The 18,707-nt window shown below is 31.7% G+C and overlaps 1 protein-coding gene across 1 annotated transcript in view; it reads right to left on the bottom strand.

The window, feature by feature from the left end:
* LOC134696622 (eukaryotic translation initiation factor 5B-like) overlaps positions 1–16,236 on the bottom strand; it is a 90,487-nt gene extending 74,251 nt beyond the window's left edge. The window contains exons 1-11 of the mRNA XM_063558492.1: positions 16,061–16,236; positions 14,002–14,115; positions 13,255–13,360; positions 11,692–11,856; positions 10,851–11,031; positions 9,829–10,148; positions 9,457–9,532; positions 8,251–8,363; positions 7,965–8,081; positions 6,454–6,604; positions 4,771–4,863 (exon numbers count right to left, since the gene is read on the bottom strand). Of these exons, the coding sequence (XP_063414562.1) occupies positions 4,771–4,863; positions 6,454–6,604; positions 7,965–8,081; positions 8,251–8,363; positions 9,457–9,532; positions 9,829–10,148; positions 10,851–11,031; positions 11,692–11,856; positions 13,255–13,360; positions 14,002–14,115; positions 16,061–16,107 (1,483 nt within the window). The 5' untranslated portion in view covers positions 16,108–16,236. The remainder of the gene's footprint in view (positions 1–4,770; positions 4,864–6,453; positions 6,605–7,964; positions 8,082–8,250; positions 8,364–9,456; positions 9,533–9,828; positions 10,149–10,850; positions 11,032–11,691; positions 11,857–13,254; positions 13,361–14,001; positions 14,116–16,060) is intronic.
* Between the last annotated feature and the right edge of the window lie 2,471 nt (positions 16,237–18,707).

Raw genomic sequence — 18,707 nt, 5'->3', positions numbered from 1 at the left:
TCAGAGGAGAAGATTTTTTAAAGTTGGCAAATATGATGAATAAATTGTGAAAAATTGTCTTTAAAAGACAATAACCCCTTAAGGGGTCAATGGACAATTTTGGTCAAATTTATTTATTTGTAGATCTTACTTTGCTGATCATTTTTGCTGTTTACAGTTTATCTTTATCTATAATAATATTCAAGATAATGACCAAAAACTGCAAAATTTCCTTAAAATTACCAATAAAGTGGCAGCAACCCAACAATGGTTCGTTTGATTCATCTGAAAATTTCAGGGCTGACAGATCTTGACCTAATGAACATTTTTACCCCATGTCAGATTTGCTCTAAATGCTTTCGTTTTTGAGATATAAGCCAAAAACTGCATTTGACCCCTATGTTCTATTTTAAGTAACAGCGGCCATGTTTTTTGACGGATCAAAAATCCAAGCACACACTTTGTGCAGGATATACTAAGGAACAATCATGCTAAGTTTCATTCAAATCCATTCAATAGTTTCAGAGGAGAAGATGTTTGAACCAGATGCTCCGCAGGGCGTAGCTTTATACGACCGCAGAGGTTGAACCCTGAACGGTTGGGGCAAGTATGGACACAACATTCAAGCTGGATTCCGCTCTAAATTTGGATTGTGATTAAATAGTTGACACAGCATAGGTTTCTGACACAGAATGAATGTATTCAAATGAACTTAAAATTTTTGTTTTCTCTTAGAGCAATTCACTATGCTGTTGAATATTAATCCTCTCAAAAAAATGTTTGAAGAAGTTTTCTTTTTATTTATGAAATTTCAAATGAGAAAAATTGAACCCAACTTTTTAATCACATCCCCCTTTCCCTTATTCCAAAACTAATTTCAATTAAAATATTCTAATGGAGTTTGCAACAATTACTACTCATTTAAATACATCATAAAATATTAAGATGTAAAAAAAACTGCTTGTTATCACTGAATGGTAAAGATTATTTAAATTTATCAGTTGGTAGTAAAAAGTGAATATACATTGTATATTGTATATAACAAAGATTTAAGTTAATTCTGGACAAAGAAAGATAACTCCAATTAAAAAAAATTCTTGCAGATATTTCTTGCTTACTATACTGGACAAAGAAAGATAACTCTTAATTAAAAAAAAATTGCTATTTCACAATATTGTGAAATTAGATATTTCTTGCCATTGCACAATACTGTGCAATTGAAAAGACTTGCTATTGCACAATACTTAATATAATAATTTTAGATCCTGATTTGGACCAACTTGAAAACTGGGCCCATAATCAAAAATCTAAGTACATGCTTAGATTCAGCATATCAAAGAGGCCCAAGAATTTAATTTTTGTGAAAATCAAACTTAGTTTAATTTTGGACCCTTTGCACTTTAATTTAGACCAATTTTAAAACTGGACCAAAAATTTAGAATCTACATACACAGTTAGATTTGGCATATCAAAGAACCCCAATTATTCAATTTTTGATGAAATCAAACCATGTTTAATTTTGGACCTCGATTTGGGCCAACTTGAAAACTGGGCCAATAATAAAAAATCTAAGTACATTTCTAGATTCAGCATATCAAAGAACCCCAAGGTTTCAATTTTTGTTAAAATCAAACTAAGTTTAATTTTGGACCCTTTGGACCTTAATGTAGACCAATTTGAAAACGGGACCAAAAATTAAGAATCTACATACACAGTTAGATTCGGCATATTAAAGAACCCCAATTATTCAATTTTGATGAAATCAAACAAAGTTTAATTTTGGACCCTTTGGGCCCCTTTTTCCTTAACTGTTGGGACCAAAACTCCAAAAATCAATACCAACCTTCCTTTTATAGTCATAAACTTTGTGTTTAAATTTCATAGATTTCTATTTACTTATACTAACATTATGGTGCAAAAACCAAGAAAAATGCTTATTTGGGTCCCTTTTTGGCCCCTTTTTCCTAAACTGTTTGGACCTAAACTCCCAAAATCAATACCAACCTTCCTTTTGTGGTCATAAACATTGTGTTTAAATTTCATTGATTTCTATTTACTTAAACTAAAGTTATTGTGCGAAAACCAAGAATAATGCTTATTTGGGCCCTTTTTTTGCCCCTAATTCCTAAACTGTTGAAACCAAAACTCCCAAAATCAATCCCAACCTTTCTTTTGTGGTCATAAACCTTGTGTCAAAATTTCATAGATTTCTATTAACTTAAACTAAAGTTATAGTGCGAAAACCAAAAAAATGCTTATTTGGGCCCTTTTTGGCCCCTAATTCCTATAATGTTGGGACCAAAACTCCCAAAATCAATACCAGCCTTCCTTTTATGGTCATAAACCTTGTGTTAAAATTTCATAGATTTCTATTCACTTTTACTAAAGTTAGAGTGCGAAAACTAAAAGTATTCGGACGACGACGACGACGACGCCAACGTGATAGCAATATACGACGAAAATATTTTCAAAATTTGCGGTCGTATAAAAATTGTTAACGACGACAGACGACGACAGACGACGACGACGGACCCCAAGTGATGAGAAAAGCTCAAATGGCCTTTAAGGCCAGGTGAGCTAAAAAGGGAAAATTTATCTTTTTTATCATTATTACATAGATACAAATGGATTATCGGATTTATCCAATCTCGATAGTTAAATTATTAATTTTAAAGTCTTTGCTGAGGCTCTGACTTTAAAATTGATAATTTAACTATCTTGATTGGATAAATCCGATAATCCACTTGTATCAATGTAATAATCTATATATATCTTCTTTTTTTTATATAAATTTCAACAATTTCCAGAATTACTTGTCCCATCTATAATAAAGAATAGATAAATGATATCAGTGTCATGAGTTAAAAGGGCACAAAATGATTGTTTTGTTTATACAATATATTGGCTATTACACACACAAGCAGATAATAGTATAAAGCTAAACCATGGTATCAAAATGCATTGCACACAAGGGTTTTTGAGAAGGTGTTTTTTTTTGTATAAAGCTAAGCTATAGTATTAAAATGCATTGCACACAAGGGTTTTTGAGAAGGAGTATTTTTAAAACAGAAAAGTTTGTTTTTTTCAAAGATAAAATTGAGAATGGAAATGGGGAATGTGTCAAAGAGACAACAACCCGACCAAATAAAAAACAACAGCAGAAGGTCACCAACAGGTCTTCAATGTAGCGAGAAATTCCCGCACCCGGAGGCGTCCTTCAGCTGGACATTGAGACATTCAATGTCCAATGAATTCCAAAAGTTAATGGCTAATAACTTTACTGCAAATTAATCTCATTTAATACTGTAAATTCAGAAATTATTGCATGCATTTATTATTGCGATTTTGTCATTTTAGACTTAAGGTCAAGTTACAGTAAATGGGCTATGTCACAGATTTCTGTAAAATTTGGCATACATCTCTGGCTCGATTTACTTCAACTGAAAATCGAAAAAATAATGTATTTATCTCAATTATCATTTGAAATATTACTGTTTGAATTCATACAAAAGGGGTGAACATTTGTATAGAAAGCACATAAAATCAGCTAAAACCCTTCTTAAATTTGTCATAAATAAATTTTGTGTTTTTACTGTCTTCTGATTGGTTAACATTATTAGTTTTATTTCCAATGTTGTCAATTTTGATAGCGACACGCCCACTCTGACGTTGTGTATTCATACGCCAACATGTGTGTACGGTTGTTATTGTTAATATAAATAATATAAAAAGTTCTTTGAGCCTTATTTTTTATAGAAATTTATTTATAATGAATGGCAATAATTTATTTTGATTTTATTGAACCATAAAACTAATTTTTGACTTTTCACATTTTACATAATCCGCTTCGCGGATTATTCAATGTGAAGAGTCAAAAATTAGTTTTATGGTTCAATAAAATCAAAATAAATAATAGCCATTCATTAATTAAAATCGCCAAATCTCTAATTCTACTCAATAGATTTTTCTTAAAAAACCATATGTTGTTGATACATAAATTTCCGTTATAATGATGCAAAATAAAGATAGGGTCACCGACTTCGTTTTTACGGTATACATCATTCAAAGTTGTGTTCTTTGTGAAAAAATCCAACAAAACGTCGAAATAATCGTAACGTTATCGCGTTGCAGGCCGTTAAACATTGGTTTTCGACGTTTTTCACTACCAAGAAGGTATCAAATTGATTATTAGACAGAAAACAAAGTCGGTGACCCTATGATTATTTTATATCATTAAAACAGAAATGTATGTGTCAACAATATATAGTTTTTTAAGAAAAATCTATGGAGTAGAATTAGAGATTTGGCGATTTTAAGACAAATTTTAGAAGGTTTTTCGCCGATTTTATGTGCTTTCTATACAAATGGTTCATCCATATTAAAAGAAATCAATCTGCAATTTTTCAGATAATAAAAGAGATTAATGTATAATTTTTTTCGATTTTCAGTTGTAGTTCAACGAGCCAAGGTTGTATGCAAATTTTTAGCAAAATCTGCGACATAGCCCATTTACTGTTCCTTGACCTTAAATGCGATTTTAATTTTTATGATTTTGAGAAAAATCCTGTTAAATTCATATAAAATATTTCAAAACGAGAGTTTAAATTATTGCGTTTACAACTCAGTCACATTTTTCACAATAATAAAAAACCTCGCATTAATTTCTGAATTTACAGTATACATTTTCAATGTTTGGTCTGCTCTAAACCAAACAACAATGTTTTAGAACAAAACGTGATCATGGCTTGAATGAAGTAAGTCAGATAACTCTAAATATTTCAATATAGTTACCTGCTGCTTTTTGTTGTTGTTGTTTTTTCTTCTTTTTGTTGTCATAAACAGGTCTTTTCTTAGGTGCATCATCTTTAGATGGAATTTCAAATCCTATAATAAATAATTAATAGACACTATGAAATAGTTACACCATTTATATCAAATTCTGTATACTGTAGAAACACTTATTTTTGTGGGGTTAAAATTTCGTGTTTTTGTGTCTTAATAAGATTTCATGGGGATTAATTTCGTGGATTCAAATAAACGATATTAAATCATCCACAAAAATTTCTGCTTCTACAGTATATGCCTGTCGTCAGTTTTCAGTGATTGTCTTTTGTTCATACTGTATATCATATTTCTTTTTCATTTATTGTTTTTTTACATAAAACAGTTTGTTCGTTTTTCTTGTATGACTTTTTGTACATGGTTCATTTGAAGTTGAGGACTTGTTACGACTTAAAGTTAGTTTTTATGTCATTTGGTCTCTGATGGAAAGTTGAATATCTTATTTGCAATCATACCACATCTTATCATTTTTATATTGATGAAGGTGGTCTTCACTACAAACCGACAAAAAATAATAAAGTATTTATAAAAACTTTCAAATGGATGAAGTAGCTGTAACAATTTTAATGAAGAAGTCCATGAATTTGCTTATCTTTATTCCGACATGTGCAAAGTAATCAGCTCTTGTATCTTGCATTCTTACATAAAATTCTGAAAGCATGCTGAAGGCCTTCAGTTTGATCTGATCATCAATTGTTAATTTATTTACAACATGAGGTCCGAGAACAGTTTTTTCGTAGTGCATTTCTTTTAGACAATAAATGAAAATAAAACAAGAATGTGTCCACAGTACACGAATGCCCCACTCGCACCATCATTTTCTATGTTTACTGGACAGTGAAATTGGAATAAATTCTCTAATTTGGCATTAAATTTAGAATGATCTTATCAAAGGAAACATGTATACTAAGTTTCAAGTTGATTGCACTTCAACTTCATCAAAAACTACCTTGACCAAAAGCTTTAACCTGAAGTGTAACAGACGGACGAACAGAAGGACGAACGAACGAACAGAGGGACGGACGAACGAACGCACAGACCAGAAAACATAATGCCCCTCTACTATTGTAGGTGGGGCATAAAAAATCCCATCTGCCCTTTCTCAATAATATTTTCAGTGTGTTGTACTACTTTTGGGACAAATTATATCAAAATATAGAAAACTTCATCAGCTCGAACTCAAAATATGGACAATTTTATGTTATTGGGGTCTTGAAATCTTTTGACAGCTTCCTAAGAGCTAATTGTTGACCTTTTTTCAGCTGGACCTAATCACTACTTTACATTAATATTTATGACCCAATTTTTTTTACAGTGTCATCCCCCCCCCCCCCCTACTTGCTATATGAGGAATAAAACGTGGAGAAATAAATAAATTTGGAAGGGGTATAACAAAAATTGGCAAGTAACAAACTGTCCACACTAAGGACTTTATTCGTGGACAACGAAAATCAAAGGACGATAACTGTGTACTCAGACTTAATAGAGACTAGGATTAATAGATTGCTAAAGGGTGCATTTACCTTCTCACTGAAAAAAGATGTATAGTTGCCATTTGATGTTTATTCTAAAATAATGTTGGGTTACTTTTGATTATAACTGTAGTATGATGGAATAATTTTATATACGAACCTTGTGCTTTCATTGCTTCCAACATTTCCTGAGCTCTTCTTTTATCCTGTTTTTGTTTATCTGTTAATAATTTTCCTTCAGCTCTTAATCTTTCTTTCCTCTCTTTCTCTTTCAGTTTCTTCTTTTCTCTCTTCTCTTGTTCTTTCTTTTTCTATGTAAATTAAACAATAATGAATACAAAGTAAGGTTGTAAACTTGCTTTTAGTTGTAATTATTGCTTTTACAACTCCTTATTTGGGGTCAATGGTAGTTCATGTATTAAACACATTTTTTTCTTTCTTTTTCATTATCTGCAGTGCTTTATTCCCAATTTCCATTCTCAATTGTATTTAGTGCTTTATTCCCAATTTCCATTCTCTATTGTATATAGTGCTTAGTGCTGTTCCAGATTTAAACATGTGTAGGGAGGGGGATTTACAAATTGTAGGTGGTTAGATTTTTTTTCCATATTTTTCAAGAATAATAAGTAAAATGGATATTTTATATTATGATTGGTTGGAGTCTAAAATAAGTGCTTCCCATTCTTGTGCATTAAATCTTGAACAGCCCTTGTGTTTTTTCTAATGAGTTAACAAGTTTTTAAAAAACAGAAACAAACCAAATTTAAATACATTTTCTGTACCTCTTTTTGAAGAAAATATTTTTTATTCATGAATTTGATGTCATGGTTTTACTTTTTAAAAGTCTGCATACACACCTCAAGAATATGTGTAGTGTGTTGAACATTTAAATTGGTGTTTCACCAGTACCCATGAAATACACAAATATAGTGGGTTTCATTGGGGTCTAAGCATGACGCGGGATTGCCTATTTTTTGTAAGTGTGACACGTGAAAGTCAAATTATTGTGGCGTGAAAACGAGAAATGAGGTCTTGTGGGACCCGGGAAATGACAAAAAATGAAAATTGCTTACGTACATAGTGTAAGTGGGATACAGGAATCTGACAAAACAGTAAGCGATATCCGGGATGGGAACACCCCAATGAGACCCTCAATATAGGCATCGCGGGAATAGTAATGAACCCACAGTATGTTGATCAATTGGGAGAATTATTGATCATTAAATCCTTGTCTTTGTCAGCTTATTTTCATCTTAAGAGTTTCAATGTCCCTTCAGTATCTTTAGCCTCTTTTTCACTTATGGATAAACATCGAATACAGCTGTGCTGTTCAATTACCAAACAAGAATGTGTCCTTAGTACATGGATGCCCCACTCGCACTATCATTTTCTATGTTCAGAGGACCCTGAAATTGGGGTCAGAACTCTAATTTGACATTAAAATTAGAAAGATCATATCATAAGGAACATATATACTAAGTTTCAGGTTGATTGGACTTCAACTGTATCAAAAACTACCTCGACCAAAAACTTTAACCTGAAACTGGACAGACAAACGGAGCCACAGACCAGAAAACATAATGCCCCTCTACTATCGTAGGTGGGGCATAAAAACCTGTAACTTTTGTAATAAATGATAACACTTCTATAATGTAGATCTGAGTAACTAACCTCTTCCTCCATTTGTGCTATTTGTTCTTCCTCTAGTCTGATTCTCTCTTCCTCTTCTTTTTGAAGTCTTTCTTGTTCTTCCTTCAGTGCTTGTAATTGTGCTTTGATGATAGCAACCTACAAAATAAAACTAGGTTAATAATAACTGCTTCATCTGATTCCATTATCATTAGGTCATGGGAAAAAAACATCAATTTAATATATTTTTGTGACTTTACTTTTGTCATTAGTTTCAATTCAAACTTTCTAAAAACTTTTTTTCTCTCAATCTAAACAAGTGTCTTACTGGTGCTTTTTTCTTTTTCTTATCTTTTTCCTCATCTCCTTTCTTTTTCTTCTTTTTCCCTGGTTTTGTTTCTTCCTCCTCCTCTGCTGGTTTTTCATCTTCACCTTTTTCTCCTGCAATATAGAATTGTAAAAGTACTAGTTCAGCTTTTTATATATAACAAGAACACACCCGTGATATTGCAGGTCGGTGACTGAATTAAAGTTTATAACTATGTGTATGCCTTATTTTAGTATTGGTATTGTCATCTGATAAAGTCATGCCGATTATAAGATGCAGTTTTCTCTCATTTCAAAATCTTTCTGTTTGAACCCGTCAACCTGGAACCTATCAATTATTGGTAATACTAATAATTTGGAAAACAAAAGGGCCTGGAATGGAGTATTTTTTACTTAACAGTATACATCAAAATTCTAAATACACCGTTTGGTGGTGTGCCTGTTAGATGCGGAGCGTACAGATAAGGTAATAGGTAACAGGTGAATATACTATTGGTATCAGTATCTATTTTGTTGCATGCTATTATTTGTATTTGTTCTAAAAGTTTATTAAACACATTTGTTTAATCAATATGCATTCAACTTACACCTTTAAATTTCCAAAGACCTTTGATGTTTTTGACTTGTGGCTTTTGGTATTAAATATAAATGCATAAATTAAGTTGTTTGTTTAACAGAACCTCAGTGTATTAGTCTCATACTTTGAACATTGTCTTGTCCATGGAACTTGAATTGTATTACTTCAGAGACATGCATTTAGAATTAAAGAAAAACACTAGACATTTATTGGCCATGTGTTTTCTTCAAAATAAAAGAAAATTTGTCAAATATATTTTCAGGTCAAGTAGCGGATTATTTTGTTTATAAATAAAGAAATCACATACAAATGCATTTCACAGCTTTGACTGTACTTGAGGTGGTACCTAACACTACAGGGAGATAACTCTGTAAAGTCAGCTAAACGTTTTAATTACATTGTGTTGTAAAAGGAATATTAAGCTTCTCAATGATCAAAATTGGTGTTAGTCAAATTGCTATATAACCAGTGTAATTTTTCTGACTAAACGGTTGATTCAAAATTTTTAACATTTTAATACCTTTATTAAAGGTCAAAGTAAATACTTTGGCAAAATTTTATGAAAATTAAACGAGCCAAATTAATTTTAGTGAAAGTGTCGGGTACCACCTTAAATAAAATCTGACTAACCGTCTGGCTTGGCATCATCTGCAGCAGTCTCCCCTCCAGTCTCAGGTTCCTTTTTACCTTTGGACTTTTTCTTATCCTTTAAAAGATAATAATCATATTTTCAAATATGTTCATGCATTCCTCCTTCTTTACTAAATGCAAGCAAGTTTAAATGAAATCCAAATTCTCCATTATGAACATTATTTTATTATTCAAGAGACCACGATAAATAAATATAATAGGAAGGAACTTTATGCAAATCTAACTTTAACATAAACCTTTATAAAAATAGATCAACCAACTTTTTAAAATTGCTTCCCATTTAAACTAGAGTTTACTCCGAGGTATTAATCTCCATGAAAAAAACTAAATACCTATTACAACGTGACTTACTAATAATTTTTTCTGCTTTTCTCTATCTCTTTTTTCTTTTCTTTTTTGTGCTGCAGTTTTCACTGTTGACTCATCATCATCCTCATCTCCTTCTTCTTTCGTTCCTTCTTCTCCTTCCTGTTCCTCATTCTTCTCTCCATCTTTTTCTTCAGTTTTACCTTTCTTCTTTTTTCTCTTTTTCTTTTTATCATCTTCATCATCATCATATAAGTCATCTATAGTGACAACTTTGACAGCAGCCATCTTTGATTCAATTTCAGCTGCCAATTTTTCTTCTTCATTTATTTCATTGCCTTCCTCATTTTCTTCACCGGCTAAATCTGAAAGCAATTGATTTTTGTAGAAAGTCAGTTAAGTTAAGGGACAAGTAATTGAGGTTGTACTACAAAGTCCTGGTTTTTTTTGGGGGCTGCTAAAGTCACCTAACAGATATTTAAATTAACCTGTGGATGCATTTGTTTTATTATTTGGCAAGTCATTAGTTTTCTCGTTTGAACTGTTTTACATTGTCTTATCGGGGCCTTTTATAGCTGATTATGCGGTGTGGGCTTTGCTAATTGTTGAAGGCCGTACGTAGTTGTTAATGTCTGTGTCATTTTGGTCTTTTGTGGATAGTTGTCTCATTGCCAATCATACCACATCTACTTTTTTTTAATTTTTTACATGACAGTTTTTGTTAAGACTACTTCACCAATTATTTTCTGTAATTTGTTGATATTATACTATGGATTAATTTTTTTTCTTCGTGGGAACCAATTTTTGTGGAATGAGGAAAACTTGCAATTTAATAGATATTTGATTTCGTGGTTTTGCCAAATAAAAGACTGTTGGAAATCTGAATTCATTGAATATTTAATTTCGTGGATCTTCTGTTTTAAACAACAAAATCTAGGAAAATAAGTATCCAATGAATATTAATAAATCCACAGTATTTCACTGTAGGATTTTTCAATGCACAAATATAGCCCAATTGAAACCTTTCCTTGCAATTGATAACATTGAAATATTGTACTCATTCCTACCTTTATTTTTCTTCTTTTTCTTTTTTGACTCTTTAGGTTTGTCAAGGTCTGCTAAAAGTGCATCAATATCTTCCTCAGCCTGGTCTTTCTTCTTCTTTTTATCCTTTTTCTTTTTACTATCTTTTTCTTTTACAACTTCCTCTTTTTTGGTTTCTATGACTGGAGTCTCCTCTTCTTCATCCTAAAAAAACTTTATAATTGAGAACAAACAATTCAAGGGTATAGGTGTACTATGTTTTTGCTATGAAAATAAATAAAAAAGTTTCCTTTTTTCATCACACCTTTAGCAATGGTGGACATCTTTGTGGATTGATCAAATTCCAAGTTACATCCCACAAGAAACATCCCCTTAAAGTTTAATAACATTTGGCTTAGTTCTTTGAGAGAAGATTCTATTAAGACCTTTTAAGAAACTTTCAGACAATTTATATTCATGATCTTTTCAGAAACTTTCAGACAATTTATATTCATGATCTTTTCAGAAACTTTCAGACAATTTATATTCTTGATCTTTTCAGAAACTTTCAGACAATTTATATTCTTGATCTTTTCCAAAACTTTCAGACAATTTATTTTCATAATTTACTATCTTTATGGTTGTATGAATGAAGAAGTGACTTGAGTTTGATTTATTTTCAACACAACCATGCTAAATCTGCATATTTGCAGAAGCAAATTTTTTTTCTTCCTACGCCGGGATTTGACTCCTGCTGTTAGAAAATTATGACAATTCTGTCTGCACTGTGTCCAGCACTCTAGACCACTCGGCCACCTAGACTGAACTAACAATTCAGCTTTCAGTGGCCTAGTGTTATCTTTCATGAAAATATTATGTCCTTACATCAGAAGGTATCTCATCGCCACTCTCATCATCCATCATCAACATATCAAAGGTTGCCATTGGTTTTGTTTTCTTCTTTCCTTTTGTCTCTTGTTTTATTTCTTCTTCCATTTCCTCACCTTCGTCTTCAGACTCACTTTTGTGTTTATTTTTCTTCTTTTTTGACTAAAAAAAGTAAACCTCAATTAAAAGTGTTTTCGTTGCTTGTTTTGAATTCATGCCACTTTCTATGACAATTTCTACACATTACTTTCTTAGTAAATCACAACAAAATTCAATTGTGGAAATACATACCTGCCAACTGTCACTATTTGCGGGGGATTTCCCCCATGGAGGCTCCCAAATTGAAATAGCAATTTTTAAAGTACCGGTCTTTGTAAGAATCAGGCAATTTAGGGAAAATTTAAAACATGATAAGAAAAAACCCACCGAGCTAATCATGCTATTTAATACTAACCATCATCCTGAGTTAAAAAGTATTAGTCTTTCGTTTGTGTGTGTCTGGTAATATCAAATAACTTGGTTAGAAAATTGGTTAGAATGATAGCAAATTATGGAGTTATCTCCCCTTATTCGTTAATTTGTAGTGCATTTCAACCAAATTGTATCTTCTATTACCAGAACAGAAAATGGAAATGAATGTTGTTTTTGTGCATAACTACTTATTATGAACTGAAATCAATGTCAAGTTGGGTGGGTTTTTTTGGTCATGTTTTCACCACTGCCTGATTCTTAGGCAGACTGGCACTAAAACAAAACAATTATTTTTCAATGACTTTAGGCTTAAGAAGAAGCCAAAAACAACATTAAAATGTATTTGCAGGCCCCCTTGAAGATTTTTTAGGACTATGACAGCCATCTTGCACGCAAAACCCCCATGGGCATTTTGAAAAGTTGGCAGGTATGGATATACAGTTGAATCAGTTTCACTCACATTTTTAAAATATCAAATCAAAATCACCTCAAGTTATATTAATGTTTTTGGTTGTATCAATTTTATAAATTTGGTTCATTATTTTTGCGTCTAAATCCTTTATTACTTTTCACTCTTTAGATTTCATTTCAACATGACCTTTTTAAAATAAGCTCTTTTTACAAAACTTCTGCCTTTTCTTAATAATTGGTACATGTAATTTTCTGTTATGTTGTTACATTTTGTATTTCACTATTTGATATTTTTCCTTTGCACTGTAGATTTAATGTCAAAAGTTAAAAGTCAATTTAAGGTGGAACCTAACACTTTGACAAAAATTAATTTGGCTCGTTTAATTTTCTTAAAATTTTGATAAAGTATTTACTTTGACCCTTTGACAAATATATAAAAATTTCAAAAAATTTGAACCAACCCTTTTATCAGAAAAATTACACTGGTTATATAGCAGTTTAACAAACACTTATTTTGATAATTGAAAAGCGTAATATTCCCTTATGAACACAACATCATTAAAACGTTCAGCTGATTTTACAGAGTTATCTCCCTGTAGTGTTAGGTATCACCTCAAACTCTATGGAATACATATGCTCTGTGAAATGTGTGATGAATTACTACAACTCAATCTTTACTTTTATCTTTTGTGGAGGTGGATCGTCCTCATTAACTGTATCAGAGTTAACTCCCTTCTTTGATTCAATCGATAATGACTCAATTTCTGCTGCAACATCGTCTTCCCTACAATAAATAAATACAGGTTTAGTCTTAGATGCATGATTTTTTTATTAGTTGTTAATGGTTTTGAGCTAGCTGTCAGATATCTGTGAGATCACTCAGATCTGTTTATTGTATCTTTTTGTGTCAGGATTTATAAGTACGGTACCCGGCCACATCCACTTGTATTAATTTGTCTTTTCAAAATGGACATACCTGCCAACTTTTCAAAATCTCCATGGGGGTTTTGTGTGCAAGATGGCTGCCATAGTCTTTATAAAACTTCAAGGGGGCCTTTAAATACATTTTAATGTTGTTTTTTGGCTTCTTCATACTTTTATAAGCCTTTAAACATTGTAAAATTAATTGTTTTGTTTAAAATTGTGTACAAAATTGCTCTTTCAAAATTTCAATTTGGGAACCTCCATGGGGGAAATCCCTCACAAATAGTGACAGTTGGCAGGTATGAATGGAGTACTTTGTCCACAAAACCCATTATTACATGGGGGGTCACAAAATTTAAGCCATCAAAGGAAATTGTGGTAAACCAAAATTTGAATTAAAAAAAGAGAAAGAGAAGAAAGGACTTTAAATAAAAGGAACAAGTGCTGGCCATCACCTTGGAGTCTTGCTTTATTAAAACATCTGATAATGTATAAATTTACCAATCGTCTTTCTTCTTCTTCTTTTTATGTTTTCCAGCAGGTTTCTGTGATGTGGCTGGCTCATCTAATTCTTGGTTAGCTAAAGGATCTAAATCAACCTCGTTGTCACTGTCACTACAAAACAGATAACACAGTTTAAAACTTCCATTTTATCAATTAAAATACAAATATATGTAACGTTACAAGTTTTCAATCTGAAACTAATCAGAAGTATATCTACAATATCGAAGATATGTTCAACAAACATAAAAAATTTGCACATTAATTTAGATTGTTGCAGAACTTTCGTTTCCCCTTCAATCATTACTTTATTGAAGAGGTCATAAGTGTTGTAGGAAGTCATATCCACAGCTATGAAGTTAAACTGGTTTGTCAATATGACAAGAAGACTCTTCACCAAATAATAAAATGTATCAAGTCAAACAGTTGTAATTTTATGAAAAGTAAGTCATGGCCTTCTAAAACAAGATGCAAATTCAATCTGCAACTTATTATTTTATCCTTATCAACCAAATAAATACTTTGATTGCTTCATGTTGTCCAGATTAAGTTTTTTATTATTATTTATGATTGTGAAAGGGGGAGAAGGTTGAATTTGTGTGAATGTGTGAATGTAAACTTATCTCGACTATTATTAAATTTTGTATTGGTTTTAAATTACATGCCCATTTGCCTACATGTACAACTCCATCTACATGTAAATAATTTGATACACATAAATATGATAAAAGACATTAAGGAATGGCCTTAAACGGGTTATCAATGTCTTCCTGGGAACAGCAAAATGCAATAATCTGACCCGTAACCTGTTCAACCTTGGTGGAAAAAGTCAGAATTATGAATCCATAAGATATTTGTTTTTTATTTCAAAAAGCTTCTTAAGTTGGTTGCATGCAAATGTAGAAATAGTAAAAAAAACCAATTGCCATGTGCAAATAGTGCCACACATTTTTACCCCAAATTATACATTGTTAGACAAAAACTATTAGTTTTTAATCTACCTATAAGGTTCTTATGGCTATCAACATATATTTATGGCATCTACATGTACTTTGAGAAATTTGTAAACACTGGACACATAAAAATTACATTGGTTATCAATTTAGTATTGTCTTTAATTATATGGAATCAGATAATGTCCTCCTTTGTCCACATTTATATCAAAATGGCAAAAGGCAAGTCACTTATTGCTACACAACAACCTTGCATAAAAATTGTTATCCTAAAATCTGGTTGTCACACACTGAAATCCACAATGGAATTCTGAAATTGACAATGAGGTTCCCTTTAAAAAAAAGCTTAAATTAAAACACCCTCCTAAAAAGAATTTTGAATAACAACTGATTTTAAACTTATGTTTTTTTTATAAATTAAACTAAATAGATGTTATTACCTTACAAGTGCTTGTGTGTGGTTTGTTGTTAAGTCTGATGTAGTATGAGATATATGATGAAATAGTCATGATAGTGGTGCAATACTTAATTTTATACCTTTCACAAATCTATAATTAGTCTTTATGTAAAAAGAACCCAATCATATTTCTGGGTTAGTCTTTTTTGTATTCATCTATATTATTAAGATGTACAATATAAGAGGTTAACTGGTTAATGTTTCACAACTATTAAGTTTCTACCATATGTACAACTCCACTCCACTGTAGGATACATGTGTATTAAGTATGTTTTGTGGTATTCCCTCTGTGAAATTAGCTTCTAATTATATATAATTTAAAAACACTAAGATGATGTTTATAACTAGCAAATAAAATCAAGGATTAAAACATTCTTTTATACCAGAATCAATTGATGATAAGTAGAAATATGTTGACCGAAAAAAAAGGCTGACACAACAACAAAGTGACAGACGTGGTATACAATCAAGAGATCATGACTAGCTATATTTGAAACACCTCTACAAATCTTAATATTCCTTCCGTCCATCAACAGAAGCTTTTCCAAGAGACTTTACAGTTTTTTAATATTTTTTTATTATTTTTTTTGTGATTTAAAAAAACAGAAAGCCATCTTTTTATCAGATCTTTTACTTAATTTTGACTTACAAGTCGTCATTTTGACCTTTTCGGTTTTTATTTTTTGGTTTGCCCATTTCTTATTTTTTCCTTTGACAAAGAAATGTTTTATAAATGCTTCAGACTCGAACATGTGTCAATATTTCGCCAAAAAATTCTCAATCTGTGTCGCATGTACAGCTGTCTTCCGGTAAACTACGCTTGACGGGAATAATAAAAAAATTTAGTAAATACCAACGTGGAAAGTAAATACAACAACGTTATATAACGTTCCAGAATGGGGAAATGCCGAACCTTATCATGTCCTTTTTCTCGGTTTTTGAAATAAGGGGTTTAAATAAAAATAAAGTTTTACCAACAACACATCAATCTGAACTGTAACAAAAATGGAAAAAAGCTATGGGGAATGTAGTATAAGTTAAATATGTGATTTCCAAGTCAGCCACGGTACTTATGACAGGGGACAGCTGTCTATACTATAGTTTAGAAGGTCACAGCTTATGATGATCTGTAGACTTTTTTTTAAATAAGGGGACGACCATTTGATATTCTGGGGGGGGGGGGGGGGGGGTGGCAGGAGGATTTGTTTTTGATCGGTTATTCATTTTTGTAAACTGAGAGGACAGATTATTCATTTTCTGCACTATTGAAGCAAGATTTTTCATTTTCATTAAAGCAAGGGACTGATTATTCATTTTCACAACTATATTTATGATATTCGAAAACATACAATTTTTTTAAATATTTGTTAATTATGAATAATACATGTATAGTCAAGTCATTATGTACCATTTAATCAGAAAAGATCATAATTCCCTGCTGAAATTTTAAGATTCAAGATTTCATTCATAACCTCAGACATACTTGTGTACAAGAGGACAATTTAATATACAACATTTTAAGATGATACATAGCGATACAGGACAAACGAAACACCAATACATAGTAACAAGTATATTATAAAAGACAATTGGTATAATTAGATTAAGTATTTTATGATTTTCTTCACGAAATGAATCATTTATATATATTCCAAAGTAATAAACATGGGCTGCCTAAACATGTATTGCCTACATATAAAGTATTAAAGTTAATTTAGTTTACCTAGCCTTTTTGAAAAGTAGTGTGCAACATATTTTGCCGAGCGGAGCGAGGCAAAAAAAAATTTGAAGTGTTTTGGAACCGCTGAAGGCCCAAGAAGCTATAGACCTGCTAAGTTATTTATTTTCAATACATTGCAAGTCAGGTTATTTATTTTCAAACTACCCCAGAACAAACCATTTATTTTTGTGATTATCAAGGCTGAGTTATTTATTTTCAAAATGATCCTCCTGGCCCCCCCCCCCCCCCCAGAATATCAAATGGTCGTCCCCTAAGGCAACAACTACAAATGTAATTATGCATTTTGTTTCTTTAATAGTCAAAATACTGTTGCCTTGTGTTCTTGAACCTGATGTTCAGTAGTTGTCGTTTGTTTATATGGCCAGTCATAAGTGATTCTCGTTTCTCGTTTTTTATATTGATAAGACCGTTGGGTTTTCTTTTTAAATGATTTTACACTAGACAAATTATATGGTCCTTTATAGCTTCCTGTTCGGTGCGAGCCAAGGCTCCGTGTCGAAAAGCCTTCTTTGACCTATAATCGTTTTTTTCTTTTAAAAATTGTGACTTGGATGGACAGTTGTCTCATTTCACATGTTCTTATATCTATAAGATCAATGCTAGCATAAATTGAAATTTTATCATGTGAAAAGTTTGATTTTTGTAGTACATTTTATTGTACATCTAACTATTCTTCCAGGTATGTAAATATTCTGGATGTGCCACAGCACTGGTATTAAAGAGATAGTCGTAACTGCAATTACGATTATCCCAATATGGCGACGGCAGATATAGGTAAAATCTTTACAGTCATTTTTCTCAAATGCATCATGTTTTTTGTCAATAGGTACTCAGCTGCAAGGTTTTTCTATACCATTACATCATATTTGAATCGTAACGGTGCACTGGAATTGTCTAGGCGCTTTGAAAATTGCCGTTGAAAAAATCGGGATGATAATCGTAACTCGGAAAAAAGATGATCGTAATTATGGTATTGAAAAATGAGAAAATAATCGTAACTGGATAGTGTTTTATTGTGAGTGACACTAAAAACGTATATATGATAGCACATGATTAAATTATGGTGATGGATTAATCACGTTTCAACATCTTATGACATTTCTTTTTGTGCATATATTAATAATAGTTAATGAAAACAGCTACATACTATAGTATCATAAAATGGGAAGGTTCAACAAGCTTCGAGGAATTTGGAATTTGGAAATGGGAAAAACACAAACTATGTTAAAATACAGAAAACTAAAAAAAATAGGAATCTCACAAAATATGGGAATGAGCGAAGAGGCAATTTTAAAGGAAGTTATGATATATGGCAATAATTGTCGGGCGAAACGCATGTGTCACCCTACATCAGATTTGTGATTAAGACTGTTAAAAACATTGATTTATCCTGAACAAAACATAGTAAATGTAGATAATATTGTTTTAAATCATTTATTGCAGGTGGCTATATGTGATATTTCTCCACCGGGAAGCCACTGCTGATTCAATTCTAGCCCATACCCTATTATGCCACAATGAAGTAAAAATAACGTTAACTTGTGGTATGGGTGTC

Source organism: Mytilus trossulus, chromosome 14 (assembly GCF_036588685.1).
Source record: "Mytilus trossulus isolate FHL-02 chromosome 14, PNRI_Mtr1.1.1.hap1, whole genome shotgun sequence".
NCBI classification, from domain to species: domain Eukaryota; kingdom Metazoa; phylum Mollusca; class Bivalvia; order Mytilida; family Mytilidae; genus Mytilus; species Mytilus trossulus.
Note: the sequence above shows the minus strand (reverse complement) of the source record. Positions and strands in the feature narration are given on the sequence as shown.